Source organism: Oreochromis aureus, linkage group 7, assembly GCF_013358895.1.
Source record: "Oreochromis aureus strain Israel breed Guangdong linkage group 7, ZZ_aureus, whole genome shotgun sequence".
NCBI lineage: Eukaryota > Metazoa > Chordata > Actinopteri > Cichliformes > Cichlidae > Oreochromis > Oreochromis aureus.
The window spans coordinates 38,534,176-38,553,174 of NC_052948.1; the positions used below are offsets into that span (position 1 = coordinate 38,534,176).

At 37.4% G+C, this 18,999-nt stretch overlaps 1 protein-coding gene across 1 annotated transcript in view; it reads left to right on the forward strand.

Moving 5' to 3' along the window:
* grin3a (glutamate receptor, ionotropic, N-methyl-D-aspartate 3A) overlaps window positions 1–18,999 on the forward strand; it is a 70,558-nt gene that overhangs the window by 36,779 nt on the left and 14,780 nt on the right. Inside the window, exons 4-8 of the mRNA XM_039614750.1 lie at window positions 10,994–11,663; window positions 12,427–12,810; window positions 13,378–13,523; window positions 17,549–17,664; window positions 18,392–18,543. Of these exons, the coding sequence (XP_039470684.1) occupies window positions 10,994–11,663; window positions 12,427–12,810; window positions 13,378–13,523; window positions 17,549–17,664; window positions 18,392–18,543 (1,468 nt within the window). The remainder of the gene's footprint in view (window positions 1–10,993; window positions 11,664–12,426; window positions 12,811–13,377; window positions 13,524–17,548; window positions 17,665–18,391; window positions 18,544–18,999) is intronic.

Here is an 18,999-nt window from a genome sequence, read left to right on the forward strand (position 1 = left end):
ATTCAAAAATATTCAATGTAATATGCAGACTAAATAGACTGACATACTTTTAAGATACATAAAGATTAATATTACATTATGAGAGTTTATATAATTAATTCATCTTCATCTTAAATATGATTTACAGTTACTGCTGAATATTCTGCTTGACTCTGCGGTTCATATATTCAGTTTTGCTTTAATTTCCATCTCTCTCTCCATTGGGCTTTGAACCAAGAAAGATCAGTAAAGGATCAGGCTGTGCATAAACCCTTCATTCTGACATTTACATCCGAGATCTTTTTTCTTTTCTTTTTTTCTATTTATCACTGCGTTCCATTCGCCGAGCACTCTAAAAGCTGGACTTTTTGTGATTCATTCATTTGGTCCTGTGGGAAAATTCTTTCAAGGCAGACCACTTTGTATTATGAGAAATGAATAGCCTAAAAGAGAGTATACTGCATAGCATCGCAAAGCGATGGAGTGCTTGTGCGGGAAGTCAGTGTTCTGCAAACTGTACTGCAATCAGCTGGCAAAAAAGTAGTTTTCTAGAAAAATGCTCAAATCTGTTACATGTAAGGAATTGTAAAAATCAAATGTTTTCTATTGCACATAATATGTTACAGTTTGTATCTGCTAGAGCCTGATGAAACACTTTTATAATATAATAATAATGTGTATGTGTTAGTTCCCGTAGGGAAATTACTCCTCTGCATTTAACCCATTCACCCAGTAAAGCAGTGGGCAGCCACCAATGCAGCGCCCGAGGAGCAGTGTAAGGACGGTACCTTGCTTGCTTATTGTTTCATTGAACCCTTTACTGCAGGGGTGTCCAACTTCAGGCCTCAAGGGCCGGTGTCCCACAGGTCTTAGATATCACCCTGGGTCAACACACCTGAATCAAATGATTAGTTCATTACCAGCCATTTAAATCAGCTGTGTTGGATCAAGGACACATCTAAAACCTGCACCACACCGACCCTCAAGGCCTGGAGTTGGACACCCCTGCTTTACTCCAACTGCCCATCATTTAGAAACCAAAGCCATTTAATATGTGATGGTTCTACAGATTATACTTTAATAAAAAAAAAAATGCATGTCCTGGGGAAAAAAGTTGGCATTGTCCCCAACTTATGTATAGTTTAGAAAACAAGGATGAGTAATGCTCACATGAGGTGCATATTATAAGCAAGAAAGAAGTAACACTTGCTCTTTAGCTTATCAGTAATATGTACTGTAATAGTCTGTCAATTTTAATGTTAATTGCAAGAGAATAAATGATGATGACCAACCTCTGTGTTTCACAAATGTAATTCTGTCTTGCATAATAAATCTAGCTGTGGTTTGCAGGAGTGCAAATTTCCATAAATATAAAACAAGATTACCACAGTCTCTGGTATAGTAGAAAGCTTGACTGGGGCAAGTCAAAAGTAAGATGCATAGTAAAGTAGCTGCAGGACATGCATACATGCTTGTTACACTCGCACATAAATCAATGTTATTTCACTTCTATTTTTTTTAAGTTATTATGATTTTCAATCTTGTTTCACTTGTTACATATTGCAACATATAGACATTAAACAACTGGAGAATAAAAACTGTCGGAGAAATCCTGATTGTAATACTTTTGTTCTTTAATCCAGTTGATAGGATTAGTTTAAAACAAAATACTGGCATGTGTGGGAACTGTGCAAAAATATTGTAAACATATTTGGGTTTTTTCAAAACTTTTTAACAATCAGTCATCAAAGATAATATTTAAATCTGATTCAGGGGACCAGGGATGTCAAACACAAGGTCCAGAGGACAGAATCTCCCCAGCAAACACTGTGAAGGAGTTGCAGATTTTGAACTTTTAACTGCATTTTCATAAGTTTTACAGTTTTTCCTGTCAATAAAGAATGACCGTCATTCATACTACACTATTACTATTACTGGTAATAGATAAACAATTAAATAACAGAAAGTTCCTGTTTTTTCACTACTTTATACATTTATGATTTTACGGTCGATTCACAGAAAAACAAGAAAAAAAGAAATTTTCTTTGAATGAACAAAAATGATATTTTGTCATTACAGTACAGGGCAATGAACTACCAGAACTTTTTCTGTAATTGTACATGTTTATCATGTAGTTTCACTTGAGATTACAGTAGTCAATATGTGGCTGAATGTGTAAACTGAGTTTGGCATCCCTGGCATAGATGGTTGACTGAGTAAACAATCTGATATAGTGGCTCTTTATATATTTATTTGGCCATTCAAATAATTTGGATGTGAGGTAGGGGTCACTGAAAAAAGAAAAACTTGTTTTTTCACTTTTATCCTATGTCGAATCACATCTAGTTGGGATTGAGGGTTTTCCAGGGGGTTTAAAGTCAGTGTGCAAAAGTGAAAAAATCACATATGACGGGATAGCAAAGCCTAAGAAGATAAAGGTGGGGAAAAAATAAAGATAAAGACCTAAACCTAAGACAGAATATGTGTATTTTCACAGAGATACGCTATACACCCTTCTGAGAGTTCAGTGAGCAAAAGTCCTTTATAACCAGATATTGTTCCGAGACAAATTTCCACAGGTTATCTTATTTATTTTTTCCCCACCATAGACAATCCGTCTTGATAGAAATCATTTTAAACTGATTCATGCCCGTCAAAGTAAAGGTTAGTACCCACATGTGCCAGCTAGATGAACCATAAAGATAGAAAATGGTATATGATAAATGTCCCCTCTGAGGCTTGTATTCCCTGAACCAATGTCAGTGAAACACTTTCTGTTTGCTTCAGGCGAGGATTGGTTTAACAAGGAGGAATACTCTTGGCAGAGATTTCTATGCTGCTACAAAGGCAGCAGCATTTCCTTTTTTCTATATTTTATTTTTAAGAGCAAAATGTTTTCTTGCTTAAAAAAACATTCATTGTTGCTGATTAATGTTGTGAGACTAATGAATAAGATGGATTTAAGTGCACTCCCATTCCTTTTCATTTAACTTGCTTGGTCAGTGATGTACACACTACAGCAGCCTTGTGGTTATGTTAAGTTAAAAATCTTTTTTATTTTTTTATTTTTTGGGGGTGATGCATGAGGCGAGAACACAAGGCAGCCTTGACACTGAGTTAGTCTTGGTCTGTAAAATATATGATTCACCCAGACGTCATTCTTTGGCTTCAAATACCATCATTTTACCTTTTCATGAGGTGGAAGTGAATCACATCACGTTGAATAAAAAGTTCAACCATAGTTTTTATTTCGAGCATAGGAGGTAATGTAGCAGCTCTGGATGTAGTGAACTACAGCAAGTCAGCAAGCAGTTTTGAAGGTCAAATAATTGTTTGGTATGATAAGTTGAGTGGTGACAAATATGGAGCTTAAGATAAGTATATTGGGGCTTGGTTTAAATATTTTAGCTACATTTATGCTTGGAGATGTGCTTTTTTCGTAGGAACAGGCAGGACAAACTGAAAACAAACTTAAAATTATGTAGTGTGAACTGGCAGACAAACAGGCAATGGTGGTATTTTAATTAGGTTAGTTTGTTTAAAATAGTGTTGAAATGGTAATTAGTTGTTGAGAGCATTAACGACATCTCTAAATGTTTTCTGGAATTTCAAGTGTTCTTTATTTAAATAATCAATGTGATTCTTGGTTTTCTTAGGGATTACATTCTTTAATGTCTTTCTTACCCCTCGTGTAATCAGTCAAAATGTTTTTTCCAGTTTTATTTTGATAAATTTAGCCTTGTGCATTTTGTATTTACTTTTAACTTCCTTGTCTAATTTTTCTGATGACTTGGAGCTATGTTCCCTGCTGTTTAGCATCTCCCTAAGTGCCTTGTTGTAATACTGTTGCCTGTGTGTACTGTTCTCTAGTTCCCCGTGGTTCTGTTTCCCTGCTTTCTCTCATGGACTTTGGTTTGCCTTTAAAAAAAAAATGTAATCGATGCTTGCCTTTGACTCTGCATTTGAGTCATACAGTCTGCTTTTACAAACATTTGTGAGAGAATAGGTTTTTCAAAATAATTCACTGAATTCGAGCACAGTACTGTTATAGGTTGTCCCCAGTGCAACAAGTAAGTTTGCAAATTGCAAAAGTGGAAGCGGTTAGGAACCACAGCAATTTAGCCACAAAGTGGCAGACCAGATAAAAAGCAGGGTTGCAAAGTGCTGAGGCATGTAGTGAAATCTGCCAAAGCTCTGCTGATTCGATAACCGCAGATTCTAACCCTCCTCTAGTATTAACATCAGCACAAATATTATGTCCTAAGAGCTTCATGGCATGGTTTTCCATGGCTGAGCAGCTCCACTAGGAGTAATGTGTAGGTGGCCCAGTGCTTTTGTGTGTCTCTGAACTCGATTCTCTGTTCAAAGACATCCAAAGTCAGCAGAGACAGAGCAGTCCTGTGGGTGTGCCAGTTTAACTATCCTGAGCCTGTCTGATTAGAAGAGTTCAATAGTTCATAATGAGTGGAGCCACTTAGTATCAATCCCAGTTGTAATAACTATCCTTGGAGTTCTGATTACGTGATTGGTGTTGCAGCGGTCTGACCCTTTTTTTTAACTGAGTCCTTATGTGGATGAAACACATGGATAACGGTTTAACTTGGACATTTATATCGATTTTTGCTACAAAACTGTGCATCCCTTTTCACAGCTACTCTTCTGACACACTTCGCCGATATTAATCTGACAGTAAATTCAGACTTGAACTTGAAACATACTCAAATAATACAGATGTCTTGCCTAAACACATTACCTTCTATAATACGTGACCTTTTAGTAAAAAAGTGACATTTCACATTTAGCATGGAACACTTTCTGCAATGTCAGGAAACTGCGAGAGCATGACACTGGCTGCCATCAGGAGAGAGACACACTCCCCAGGTAGTTTAACATCTACAAGCTACTGTGAAAACACTGACCTTCAGACAGCTTGCTTGAGTTGTCAGGTTGGCTAAAAACCTGTAAAAGATGTAGGAAAGTTGACAAGGTGGTGGGACGGGAAATTTTTCAGTGAGCAAGGTGACACGATGGAGATATTTTGAAAAAGGTCACTTCAGGTACATCATTACCTCCTCAAGGCATATCAAAGAGGTGTGCATCTACCTGGATGCCTGCATGTTTTCTTAAATTCAAACATATCCAATCCAGTGTGTGTCCTTCTTGTGTGGGGGTGTGAGTGTGTGTGTCTGTTCTGGTATCTGACACTCTCAGACAGCCAGTAGCATGGCTCAGTGAGGGAGATGGCGTGATCACTGGACCGTGGTTTGTCTTATGCTGTCACACATACACACACTCACAGATAGACAGCCACTAAGGCCGCCAAGATAATACACCTCTCTGGTGTTGCTTTTACACCAATAAAGTGGAAATTATTTATAAACTAACCAAGAGTAAAACATAATTGTACATTTAAGCCCATAAATCCCAAGAACAGAGGTCCAAACATGTCTGGATAGAGGTGATAAAGAATAAAAAAGCAAGGCAGCAGAAAACTTTTTTTTTTACAGCTGTGCATCCTGCAATTTACTTTATTGTACAATATGAACTGTGCTCAGTGCACTCTCAGTCTCTCTGTTGTATTTAAGATATAAAAGAAAATGGGTTTCAGCTTTCTGAGTCATAAAGATGACATATGCATATGCCATGCATATTCATATTTATCAAACATACTGCCAGGGTAGCATCATAAACTTGATCTGAAATGATTCCTCTCCAGGCTGAGCTCATCATAAAAAAAAATGCAGCACTGGTCATTTGTTCAAACAACAGCTATTAATGTGTGTCAAAGTCAGAAGTAGTCAGCACAGTGTTGCTGTGTTCTCCAGGATCAGGCTGGATTGGATCAGTGAGTAAACAAAGCATGTAGTGTTGACAAGACAGACTGATGATTATTTCTTGTCTTTTGGGATTTTGTTGTGTTTATGTTTTTTAAGATTACCACAATATTTCAGCCGCTTTCACCAAGTGAAAAATCTCATAGGATAGGGGAAGATTTTTTTTTTTTTTTTTTACTAATTTCATTTTTAATCCAAACAATCTTTCATCATTTTCAGTTAGCATCATTTTACTGTCCTTAGCGAATACCCACTAAAGTGAAGAGAAGTGAATGGAACTTTAAAATGTAACATTGGAAGGACGCCCTAAATGATACTTACTGAGCATCTTGAGAACATACAGTTGTAATTTATGTTACTGGGATTTGGTGTTCCTTGTGTTTTGATTGTACTGAAGTATTCAGTCTAACAAGACCTAAGTTTTCTTGAACCTTCTATATCCTATATATTTAGCATGAAATAGTCACAACAGTTCTCTTAAGCTGTTTTATATTGTGAAGATCCTATAATAACAGAGAGGAAACCCTAGTAATCAAATGACAAGAAGGAGAGAGACAGGACAGAAGACACACGGTGGGAGAGAGCCAGAGATTATTAATAACTAATGATTAAATGCAAAATGGTTTATAAACAAATAGTGAGTGAAAAGAGTTGAGTGAATGACATATGATTCACACATATTCACACACAGAAGTAGTGTGTAATTACATACGGTTGAGTGGATCTTTTCATTGGTTATAATCCCAAACAGTTTGGAAAAATCCTCAAACTCATCCATCCAACCATTTTCTTCCACTCAAACAGTTCAGGGTTTCCCAGCTCCCAGTCTGTTGTAGAGCTAATACACAGAGACAGACAACCATTCATACCTGTTAACCTAACTTTCATGTATTTGGATTTTGGAGACAGAGAACCCACACAACCATGCTGTGAATATGCAAATTCCATACAGAAAGACCCCATCCAGCCAGTGGACTTAAAACCAGGACATGCTTCCCATGAGGAGATAGTGCCAACCTGCAAACAGTGCTCCTACACACAAAAAATGTATATAAAAAATTAACCTATATCTCTCTTTTTGATACTTCAAATGTCTTTGATCACAAAAAACAAGAAATGGAATTAAATGCACAGAAAATATTGACTTTTTAGTATAATTCTAAGTCAATTAAGAGCGTTGATTTCTCAGAGAAGCATAAAACCTTTAAGATCTAGCATTTACCTGCATTAGTACTAGTGGGCATCAGAGATAGACTTGATTGTGTTCAGTTTAGGCAAACAAATCAAATTAAACTAGAAAAATTTGCATTTCCTGCGAAAATGCAGTGTGGATGCTGTAATGCTGAAGCTGTCTGCTGAAACAAGCAGAAAAAGCTGAAAAGTTGCAGAATTTGTAAAAACTTTGCAGAAGAAAAGGAACTTTGCTAAAATGTAGTAACTTAGCAGAACTGCAATATCTTAGAGGAAACATAATACTTGGCAGAAATACAATAGCATAGCAGAACTTAGCAGAAATATTGTAACTTACCAGAAACACGATAACTTCTCAAAAATACAAGAATTTAGGAGAAATAGTATAAGATAACAGAAAGAATATATTTAGGCAAACATTCTTAAACATTACAGAAATACTATGATTTAGAAAAACAGTACAACATAGCAGAAATGCTGCGATTTACCAGAGACACTGTAATTTACTATTAATATTGAAATTTTTTTTAAAAATACTATGTTTTAGCAAAAATACTGTAATTTGACAGAAATATACTATCATTCGGCAGAAATACTATGTTTCAGCAGAAATACTCTGGTTTAGCACAAATATTATAACATAGCAGTAATACAATTATATAGCAGAAATGCTATATTTAGAAAGAAAAATATAATATAGTAGAAATCCTATGATTTAGCAGAAATACTGTAATCAGCACATATACTGTAACATGACAGAAATTCCTCCACTTAGTAGTAATACTGTAACATAAAACAAATGTTATGATTTGGCACAAAAACCATAATTTGGCAAAATACTATGATTTAGCAGAAATACTATGATTGAGCAGAAGTACTAAGATGTAGTAAAAGTACTTTGATTTAACAGAAATACAATTATGGAGGAGTAATACTTTAAAATGGGAGAAATATTGACACACACACACACACACAGAGCCTAAAGGGAAGAGTATTTGTGCCATGGAGTGTTAACAAGAATCTGAGGTCCATATTAGAAAAGCTGCTAAAATCATAAAAGTTTGCAGAATTGTAATAAATGATGAATATCAATTACTGGTCTGTGATAGTGTATTAATTTGTAGGAAAAAAAACATGTTGCCCAAGGTGTAATTGAACCCACGACCTTTTGGTTGCAGACCTGTGTCATTACCAACTGCGCCACTGGGAAAGAGAGCGGCGCCTGGAAAACAGGGTGATGAGCAGTCAGAATTAGATTGCGGTGAGAGGCGAAAAAGACAGTTTTTGGAGTTACAAAACGTCGTGTAACTCAAAAACTAGGTGCACTAGAAGCATAATTCTTGTACTGGGTGAATCAGCGTACTTTCGTGTACTTTGACTGTGATTTGCATTGCTCTTTGTACATCTGTCGCTGAGATATGACGAGAGAAGAAAGGGCAGACCTCAGATATGATTGGCTGGCTGGGAAGCCGTGCAGGCCCTGATATGTAAATTTTATATGTATCAGTCCTCACAGAGGATTAGCTGCCTGGGGTCCTGGCAGAAATATATACAAATAGTATGATTAAGCATAAATACTACATTTAGTAGAAATACTATGTTTTAGCACAAATACTATAAAATGGCAGAAATACTATAATTAAGCAGAAATACTATATTTGGCAGAAACACTATATTTAGTACAAATCTTATGAAATAGCAGAAATAGTATGATTTAGCAGAAATGCTGTATTTAGCACAAATCTCATAAAATAGCAGACATAGTATGATTTTGCAGAAATGCTGTATTTAGCACAAATACTGAAAAGCAGCAGAAATGATATGACTCAACACAATAGTAATAACTTAAATAGAAAAATTGGAAAAGCAAAATGGACAGCTGAAAGAATCCTGAACATGCTAAGGGTCCCTCAAATGTAATTGTTAAATGAAAAAATCAGCAAAAAAAAAGTATAACAGTGACACAATCACAAATATGGACACATATGGAAACACACATGCACAGAGAGACACAGAGGATCAAATTCAGTCAACCAGTCTAAATATATTGAATTTAAATCATACAATAAGATGCTCCCATAAAACTCTCTCTCGCCCTCTCTCTCTCTCTCTCTGTCTCTCACACACACACACACACACACACACACACACACACACACACACACACACAGGAGAGAAAAATCAAGTTTCTAGGTCAGTCAAGCAGCCTGGGAGCTGCTAAATTTGAATCCACCAATCAGAGAGGCTGTGTACTTTTTCCGCCAAAACAGGTGCAGCCGTTTTACACACACAGAGCACAGAGACAGGATTTCTGCAGTGAATTTCTCATAGTGAGGATTCCTCTCAAACAAATGGCCATAATTTCCTAACCGTAGGGGCTAGAACAGTCATTCTTACACCGTTTTGTTCAGAAGAGATGGGGAATCTTAAAGTGTTGACACTTTATCATTAAAATATGAATTATTGAAGATATTTGACTTCTAATGCACCATAACTGAGTAGAGGCAAGCAAAATCTGCCTTGACTTGCCCTCAAACAACGCTTTCTAACTCTAAATCTATTTGGAGTATCGATATCATTCTTTCACCGTAAGAGACAGCAGGCTTTGGTGAACAATCATGGAAATTTTCAGGTCTCTGTGGAAATCCATTAAAAGATATGACAAGAGAAAAAGTGGTTCATTTCAGAGTTTGAAATCTGAAGAAATCTGAGCAAAGGACGAATTTCCTACCCTCAAACAAGTCTAACTCATTTCAGAACGGTAATAGGTGAGAAAGAAATTCTTGAATTGTGAGCATCAGGAGTGTCTGAAGATATACGGGACAAGCCTCATGTTTTAACTTCGCTTCGTTAAGGAGATATGACGATTCGAATATGCCTCTCATTAGAGAAATCAAGCGATGATTTTGAACAAGCTCTCCATTGACTTTCTATGGAGAGTTTTCTGACTTTGTGTTGGTCTGAGGTGATTTGCCAAAATTCTATAAATCTCACAACAATGATAGTAACATTTTCTGAAAGCCAGCAAAAATACCTACGTTTTGATGTATAATTTGTGTGGGTTAAGTGAAAATTGAGCGAGTAGCAAGAAGTTGTTCGGACATGAAGAGAAAATTGCCAAAGGTACAGTGGCTCACTTAGAACCAACTGCATAGCAACCATAACAACGCATGTATTTTGTGAAAAATCACAAAGATGAAACTCAAAACTTAGAGAGGGATACGATGAAAACGGTAACAGATATGAAAAAGCTGAATCATTCATGAATAGCCCAATAATTTGTGAACATTTTAAAATTTGAATGGTTGTTCTAGGCGAAAGTATGAGAACGTAGTTAAGTTTCAAAAAGAGTAAGTTTTAGCAGAATTGCGGAAGTTTCCCATTCATTTCAATGGGACAAATTAAAGGAAAAAAACGTAATATTTTAAAAAGTATAAGAGTTAAAAATACCAAAAGTCATAGCAATCATTAGCAGAAATAGCAGAATAGTTTAAAATTTGAACGGTGAAAATCGGCTGAAAATTGTGGAAGTAGAAAAGTGCCAAAAAACCGTCGGAAGCAACTGGAATAATAATAATAATAATAATAATAATAAAGTATAAAGAATAAAGAGAAACAGGAACTCAATAGTGTGGATGCCTCCAGCATCCACACAATTAGATTACAAACCTTTTCTCTTGAGACTTCCTGTAAGAATATTGTCTACAGGGGATAAAATGTGCTATTATACTGAACATCTGTATACACTGAGCCCAGAGTTTGATTTTTGATTGACTTTTGACTGGGTATCGCTCTTTGCAAACATAATAAGTATATTGTTAAAAAGATTTCCCAAACTTTTAATGATGTGTGAAATTAAGCATGTGTCCAGTCAAACTGTGTGTACCCTTCTGCTCGCCTTTTTTCTCTTCCAAGCTTCTTCACAATGTTCCTCGCTCCTTTTTTCCCCCTGACACTTCTTGTTTTCTCTTTCTCTTCATTCTCCTCAGATTTGTAGCCAACACATCATTTGAGGGCCAGAGTGGTTTCATATCCAGCAACAGTCAGAGCCAGAATGTCATCTCAGAAGCCCATCACTACATCTGGTCCCTCCAGCTGGATCCCTTAGGCCAGCCAACCTGGACCCGCCTGGGACGCTGGCGCAGGGGGAGAATTCTGATGGACCCAGCAGCCTGGCCAAACCATCCAGGTTCTGGAGGAGGTGGCGATTGGCGCCGACCTCCACGGTTGCACATGCGAGTAGTGACACTGGTGGAGCACCCATTTGTATTCACCCGTGAAGTGGATTCGGATGGGTTATGTCCTGCCGGGCAGCTGTGCCTAGACCCGCTTACCAATGAATCTTCAGTTTTGGAAGGACTTTTCCAGAATCTCAGAGGAACCAATGGATCTGTTCCCACAGATCTAAAGAAATGCTGCTATGGCTACTGCATTGATCTATTGGAGAAGCTGGGGGAGGACATGGGCTTTACTTTCGATCTCTATATTGTTGGTGATGGGAAATATGGAGGGTTTAAGAATGGTCGTTGGACAGGATTGGTGGGTGATCTTCTGAGTGGTGCTGCCCACCTGGCAGTGACATCTTTTAGCATTAATTCAGCTAGGAGCCAGGTGATTGACTTCACCTCACCTTTCTTCTCCACGAGCCTAGGAATTCTGGTCAGTGTTGCTCTTCACTCTCTGGCTTCTTTTTTCCTCTTCTTTTCCTCTCCACTTCTTCTCCTAATTTCTGTTACTCTTTAGCCCATCTCTCTTTGATGTGTGTCATTGACCTCACCTCAACTCTCTCCTCTTGGTATGCAGGCGGTCAGTATCAATATGTTTTACCACTGCCAGCCATACATTATTGGATTCCAGTGCAATGCAGGGTTATACAGCTTTGCAGAAAGAACTTATTATTACAATTACTGAAGCTAGTCTCAACAGCTGACAGGCATAGGGATGGTGGTAATCACTATTGTTTATTTTTCCTAGTATGCTGCTACAGATGTAGACGTTCTGCTTTATTTACAGTGGATGTATTTTCTATTATCTGTATTTTTTCTTTTTCCCATTCCACTATAAGTTTCTCTCTTACAAACAGCAGCGTCAGAAACAGCATTTGCTTCACAATCACTGGACTGTGAAACCAATTTTCGCCAATTTAGGCAATGGTACTATAATGAATTTGCACCATCCCACTGTGATCTGTTTTTATTATTATAGAGTTTATTTGTAGTGAAGGGAGAGGGAGGATGGGGAGGGGGGCTGATAGGATCTTTCCATAATAGTCCTAATCAATGTCTTCCAAAAACTCCACATTTCCTCTGATTTATGAAACATTCAGAACACTAACTTTTGATAATTACAACATCTTTTCAGTTTTGCAATATTCCTTATGCAGTGCTTTTTTTTCTTCAACCCTGTATCCCCACCTGCCCAGGTGCGTACTCGTGATACAGCTGCACCCATCGGTGCCTTTATGTGGCCTCTACACTGGTCCATGTGGCTCGGCATCTTTGTTTCCCTCCATGTCACCGCCATCTTCCTCACTCTGTATGAGTGGCACAGTCCATTTGGTATGACGCCACGTGGACGCAACCGCGACCGAGTGTTCTCCTTCTCCTCAGCACTTAATGTGTGCTATGCCATTCTCTTTGGAAGAACAGTGGCCATCAAGCCACCAAAATGCTGGACTGGGCGTCTGCTGATGAACCTTTGGGCCATCTTCTGTCTATTCTGTCTGTCCACCTATACTGCTAACCTGGCTGCTGTAATGGTTGGGGAGAAAACTTATGAACAGTTGTCGGGAATCCATGATCCAAAGGTAAAAAACAGTATAGTATAGGAGAAAAGTCTTTAGTCACCACTCATATCTTTATATTTGTGAGCCAAAGGGAAAATATACACATTGTTGAAACATCAACTACAGTGGAATATATAAGGAGAACTATTCAGTGTGATATGAGTACGTCTTCTTCCTGTGTTTATATTGATATTATTAATTTATAATAACAAATTATAATGATAACATTTTGGTTCTGAGATGTTTTTTTTCTAAATGAATTTCATTTAAACAAATATTTAAAATGTCTAGAGGTTATTTGTTTGCTTTTGTATTTACACTGATGTTTCATTGTCTTAAAATTGTAACTCAGCAAATTTATTCTTTAATTAAACACCCTTGTAGGGGCGCGTGGGAATTAAGGTGATTAATTGATTTTTGGCAGCTCATTAAGTCACTGAATTACAAGAATGCAGGAATGTTTAGAGTCGGCATGTTCAAGAAAAAAAAAGAAACAAATTAGTGTGAAGAAACAAAGAAAATGTAAAGCAACAAACTTTTTTGATTTGAGTTCTAAAGGTATCTTGTTTTAATTCTTCTTTCTTGCAGTTGCACCATCCCTCTCAGGGATTCAGATTTGCTACAGTGAGAGAAAGCAGTGCAGAGGACTACGTCAAGAAGAGTTTCCCCGAGATGCACGAGTACATGAGAAGATACAATGTCCCGGCAACGCCAGATGGCATACATCATCTCAAGTAGGACTATAAGATGCATACAGGCCACATATAGCATACAGGCAGACATACATTTCTTTGGAGGACCATAAGCAAATCTTTATTGATTTATGCTCAGGTACTGCTGTCAGCTTTCCTAATATCCGCTCAGTTAGGTAACTTCTCTAGTCATTGGCCCTGAAAATCAACTTCTGTTTGGTTACACAAGTAAAAAAAAAAGAAACTGTATCATCGTTGATAAAAAAATAAAAAAAATAAGAGAGTGCGCATGCCGAATGAAAGCCAGATTTGAAAAAAAAATGAGAAGAAAATTGCATCCCTGCTGCTGTCATTCCCCACCACAAGCCTGCCTGTTCTCATTCAGATCTTACCCTCCTCTTTTTCCTGCCACTGCTGTCATCCTCAGCCCTTTCAACATTCAACTAGCATCCCCACGGTGCATAACAGAATATAGTTTTGGTTTTTTTTTTAAAAGACAGCAGGTCTGCATGGAACACAATTTGAAAGGATGAAACAAGATTTCTTTTTTACTGAGCTTGTAAAATGCTGATTAGAGGGAAAGCAAAAATGTCATCTTTAGAAAATTACAACTTGGCAACGAGACAGTATACAAATGTGCAATCCTCTGCATTGGGATTTACTTCACTAGGGACTAAGCATTATGTATATGCATATGCAAGACACTTGTGTACTAACAGATTGATAGCATATCTCTAATACATACTGCACTAATTGCACTAAACTTTTTCATAGAAGTGTAAGTATACTTGCTTTTCTTGGATTTTACTTTGGATCATATCTTTTGTCATATTTTGATAATTAATTCAATGTACTGCCTGTGGAGTGGAGGAATGTAGTCTTTTCAGCTTCAATGTTTATTTGAGGGGTAATTAGAGTGAGGTTGGCTCTAGTGAGCAATGTTTTCTTTTCTTTTTTTCTTCCTAATAAGAACGGACCAACTTTCCAAAGTACACAGTGCTATGTAGAAATAATTGTTATCTATTTTTTTTAATGCCAGACTGCTGTTTAGGGAAAAAAAAAAAGTATTTATAGTTGTAATGTCCTCCCCCTCCAATGCCTTGCTAGTGTTGACAAACAGACTAAACTCCATGCTGACCACTCTGTAAGCAATTTAATGCACTTCGACATAGTCAGGTCAGCCTGATGAGATTCAAACTAAGCATCAGAATGGGGAAGAAATGTATCTTAAGTGACTTTGAATGTGGCATGGTTGTTGTTGCCAGACGGGCTGGTATAAGTATTTCTGATGATCTACTGGAAGTTTCCCACAGAATCATCTCAGGGAAACCCTCTAAAGAAGAGAAACTATCCAGTGAAAATGCTATGCTGATGTCAGAGGAATATGATGAGACTATGGCAAGACTGAGCTGATGGAAGGCAACAATAACTCAATTAACCACTTACTGCAATTATGGTATGCAGAAGAGCATGGAGGGAGCACTCCTGTCAGCTAAGAACAGGACACTGAGGCTTCAGTTCACTAAGACTCACCAAAATCGGATGATAGATGATTGGAAAAACATTGCCTATTTCAAATGAGTTGCTATTACTACTGCAACATCAGGTAGGGTCTGAATTTGCCATAAAGAATAGCATAGATCCACTCTGCCTTGTATCAGTGGTTCGGGCTGGTGGTGTAATGTAATGGTTGTTTTTTGGGGGGGGAGGTTGTTTTGTTTTTCTCTTGGCACAAATAAAAAGCCCCAGCCTACATGAATATTGTGAGCTTGTTTGACCATAGTGCTCCTATATTCTGATGGCTGCTTCCAGGAGAATCTCTAAGCAATGTTTCCAGCACCTTGTTGAATATATGCCATGAAAAATTAAGGCAATTTTAAAGGCAAAAGGGAGCCCAACCCAGTACTAGAGGTGTACCAAACAAAGAGCAAGCAGTTCAGCTGAATATTGAGTGTATTTTCACAAGGAGGTAAACATTAACAATCAAAACCAGGTTTTAAGGGATCTTATAAGAACATGCTGATGACGCTGACAGTGATCATGGGAATGGTAAATAAGAGTGTGCCACACAGGCCATTGGGGCACACTCTTATTTATCAAATGGATAATTAACAAAAAAAACACAAGACAGCTAAACAAAATGTTGCTGTATATGTAGCACACATTGTGAAATGCTTGAGAAAATACAGTAATTTAGATGACTACTTGGAGTTGTCATCCCTGCACACTAGGCACCGATTACAGCAAGCACTGATTTTTATCAAGGCAATTTTTTTGTTTTGTTTTTTCAATAATGTTTCAACTTTAATGACCATGTCTCACCAGTGCGGCTGAAACAAACTAACAACACCACTGACTGCAGCCTGTCTTCTTTATAAGAGCATTTGGAAAAAGTTCACTGGCTGAAGCATTACAAGCCATCAGACAGCTGTCATGTACCATTACGGCTGGTCTATTAATGGATATATAGGGAATGCTACTCTAATACGACAGAGAAGACAATTTATTAGAGAGCAATTTCAACCTGCGAGTGTACTTCATAATGCAAAGACTTATCCCTATAACCCCACAGTAATGGAAACTCTGGCTTTAAGTAAAAGTATACCACAGACATTTTGATGTCAGTAGTGGTGTTTTCCATTCATGCAAATATGTGATTTATAGATAGATGATGTAAAAAGGGATGCATCATGATTTAATCATATTGGTTTGTTAGATGGCTGATGTCAAGATAGTGCTTTGGCCATAAATGACATGCTGTGGTAAAAGACCAAGGATGCAAGCTGCAGCATAATTCAGCCGGTAATAATGAAAAGGCAGCTCACAGGAAGAAGATAGTGCAAGATTTCAAACGCTGTCCTTGATAACAAGCAAAACACAGTATATCTTGAAAAAGTCTTTGTAGCGTTTGTATCCCGGTAGACTCTAGCTGTCAGTAAAGACATTTTAAAGTTGATTTGTAAAAGCCTCTCAGAGTGTTGTGACTTAATATCTCACCTCTATATAACAGACTTGTGAGGAATACAAATAAATTGGCAAAAACCTGTAGGCAGGCAGTAGTTTTCCTGGAAGGTAGCCAATGAAAGGATTGGGGAAAAATAAAGGCAAGGCCGGCGTCACAATTATGAAGTTCAAACAAGGCAAAAATATTTGTTGAATCACTTACATTTCATTTTCAGTGATAATTTCAGGGTGTGCTGCCATTTAAAAGGCTTTGTAAAACGCCCACAAGAAAAACAATTCATTCTTGCATGCTTTTATGCTTTATTCGCTGCTTTCGGTTTCATTTTCAGTTTGTATTGTGCATTAAGTAGCATCATGTCTGCAGTTAGTCCTCGTGCTTTACCGTTAATTAAACTTTGCTTGTTTTGATTTCCAGAGAAGAAAAATGCAAACAGTTTTCATAGGGTCTATATATTCAGCTCTGCCCTACACATGAATTTAGGTAGGGCATAAAAAAAAATTTGCAGAACCTGTTAAACCAGAATGACTGAAGGTGAACTTCATTCTTTCTACTCACCCTCCTGTGATGTCAGAGAAGTGACACGAGGACAGATGCAGGGAAAATAAGCCTCAGAGTTGCAGACGAAGAGTGAGACAATGAGCTAAGGTTCATTTAAGTTACTGTCTCGTGAGGTGGTGAAGATGAATTTTTCATGTCAAATTCAGAGGGCGACTTAAAATAGTGTAAAAGATTTGCTGTTGGTCACCTGATATTGGGAGAATCACTCAATGAGTCTTGCAAATTCTCATCTATCACACTGCAAATGCCAGTTTGTTTGTTTATTTGATTATTTGATAGTATTACAAAGTTCAACTGCCTAAAAATGACCCACACAATATAAATTACATTTATTACAATTATATTTGAATTCATATTATGTTTGCAAAATTATGCAACACAATATATGCATAATCTCTTACTGTTTAGCTTGAGGAATGATGGCAAAATTTGAGTGAACACAAATGTTTAATTTCATCACCACTGTGCTGGATGAGTGTTATGAATGTGCACTGGGTACTTCTTGCAGCTGCAGTGTACTTACAGTATTTTGTTTTGCTTACAGGGCCGACCCTCAGAAACTGGATGCATTCATCATGGACAAAGCACTGTTGGACTATGAGGTCTCCATAGATGCAGACTGTAAAACACTAACAGTAGGAAAACCTTTTGCAATTGAAGGTAATGTGCAAGCATATTAATTATGAACATTTTAGATTAAATCTATCATTACTCTGACATGTGAATAGCATTCACCAGCTCTGGTTTTTAATCATCACCTGATTTTAAGAGGTCTTTCTGCGTCACTGCAGACTAACTGACCATGAGCAATTTTAGAACAAGCCTAAATTTAACAATATCAATCACTCAACGTTTACACAGTGGTTAATCTTTTGGCTTTCAAAAGCTTACACTCTCCAGTGTCTACTGTTAATCTGTGGTCCATTTAGAAAGCCTCTTCCTCCCGCTGTGAAAATGTTCCCGTGGCAGTTGCTTCCATTACAAGTCATCCTAGTCCCAGATTCCAGCGGTGTTGTTAATTACTTAATGCACCCTTAAGCCTTCAGGATACAATACACATCAATCAGCATGCTTCCTACCAAGGAAAGGTACTTTTGTAATTGGCTGTTGCTGAATTTGTCACACTTTCCTGGCCTGCTAAGACGTTCAGAGATATAATGATATCATCAAGCTTTGCTTTGGAAAAATTATGACTTTTTAAAGTAAAAAAGCTAAATTCTCCAGACCTCCAAGTGTATCAGCTCAGCTTGTTTTTCCCATAGCTGTAAACCAGGGAAAGAATACAACAGCAGCATGAAGGTGACATGAAAAAAGGTGTTTTTGCCGTTATGACAGAAGAATAATCGCTAAAGAGTCTCTGTGTGTGTTTGTGTGTGTCCAATGGCAGGCTATGGCATTGGCCTCCCTCAGAACTCTCCACTCACATCCAACATCTCAGAGCTTATTAGTCAGTACAAGTCAGATGGCTTCATGGACATGCTGCATGACAAATGGTACAAGGTCGTTCCCTGCGGGAAGCGCAGTTTCGCTGTGACTGAGGTAAGATTAAAGCGAGGCAGTGTAGGGAAAATAGAGCGTATTTATCATTTCATTATATCATAAATGATCATTTCTACAATTTCAAAATCAGAACAATATAATATAATGCATTTGTCTCATTTTTATCTCTTACTCAAATCTTACTCAAGTTTCTTTGCTGTCAAATATTTATGTGGAAACTCTATTTGAAAGCTCTGAAAAGTCTTATGTACCTCACACAGTGACTTACTCATAAAAGTAATCTTTCATATTTTGGTCACTACACATAAAGTCTACTTCAGTAATTATGCTACAAGATGTCAATGCAAAAGAGGCCATTTTCTCGAATAACTCATAGTATGAGAAATATATGTTTTATTAGAAATACAATACTTGTTGTTTCTGGCCATATTTCTCCCCGACTGTGACTTCAAACACTATAAAAGAGGCTCCTATAGCTCAGTGCAGACAGCACAC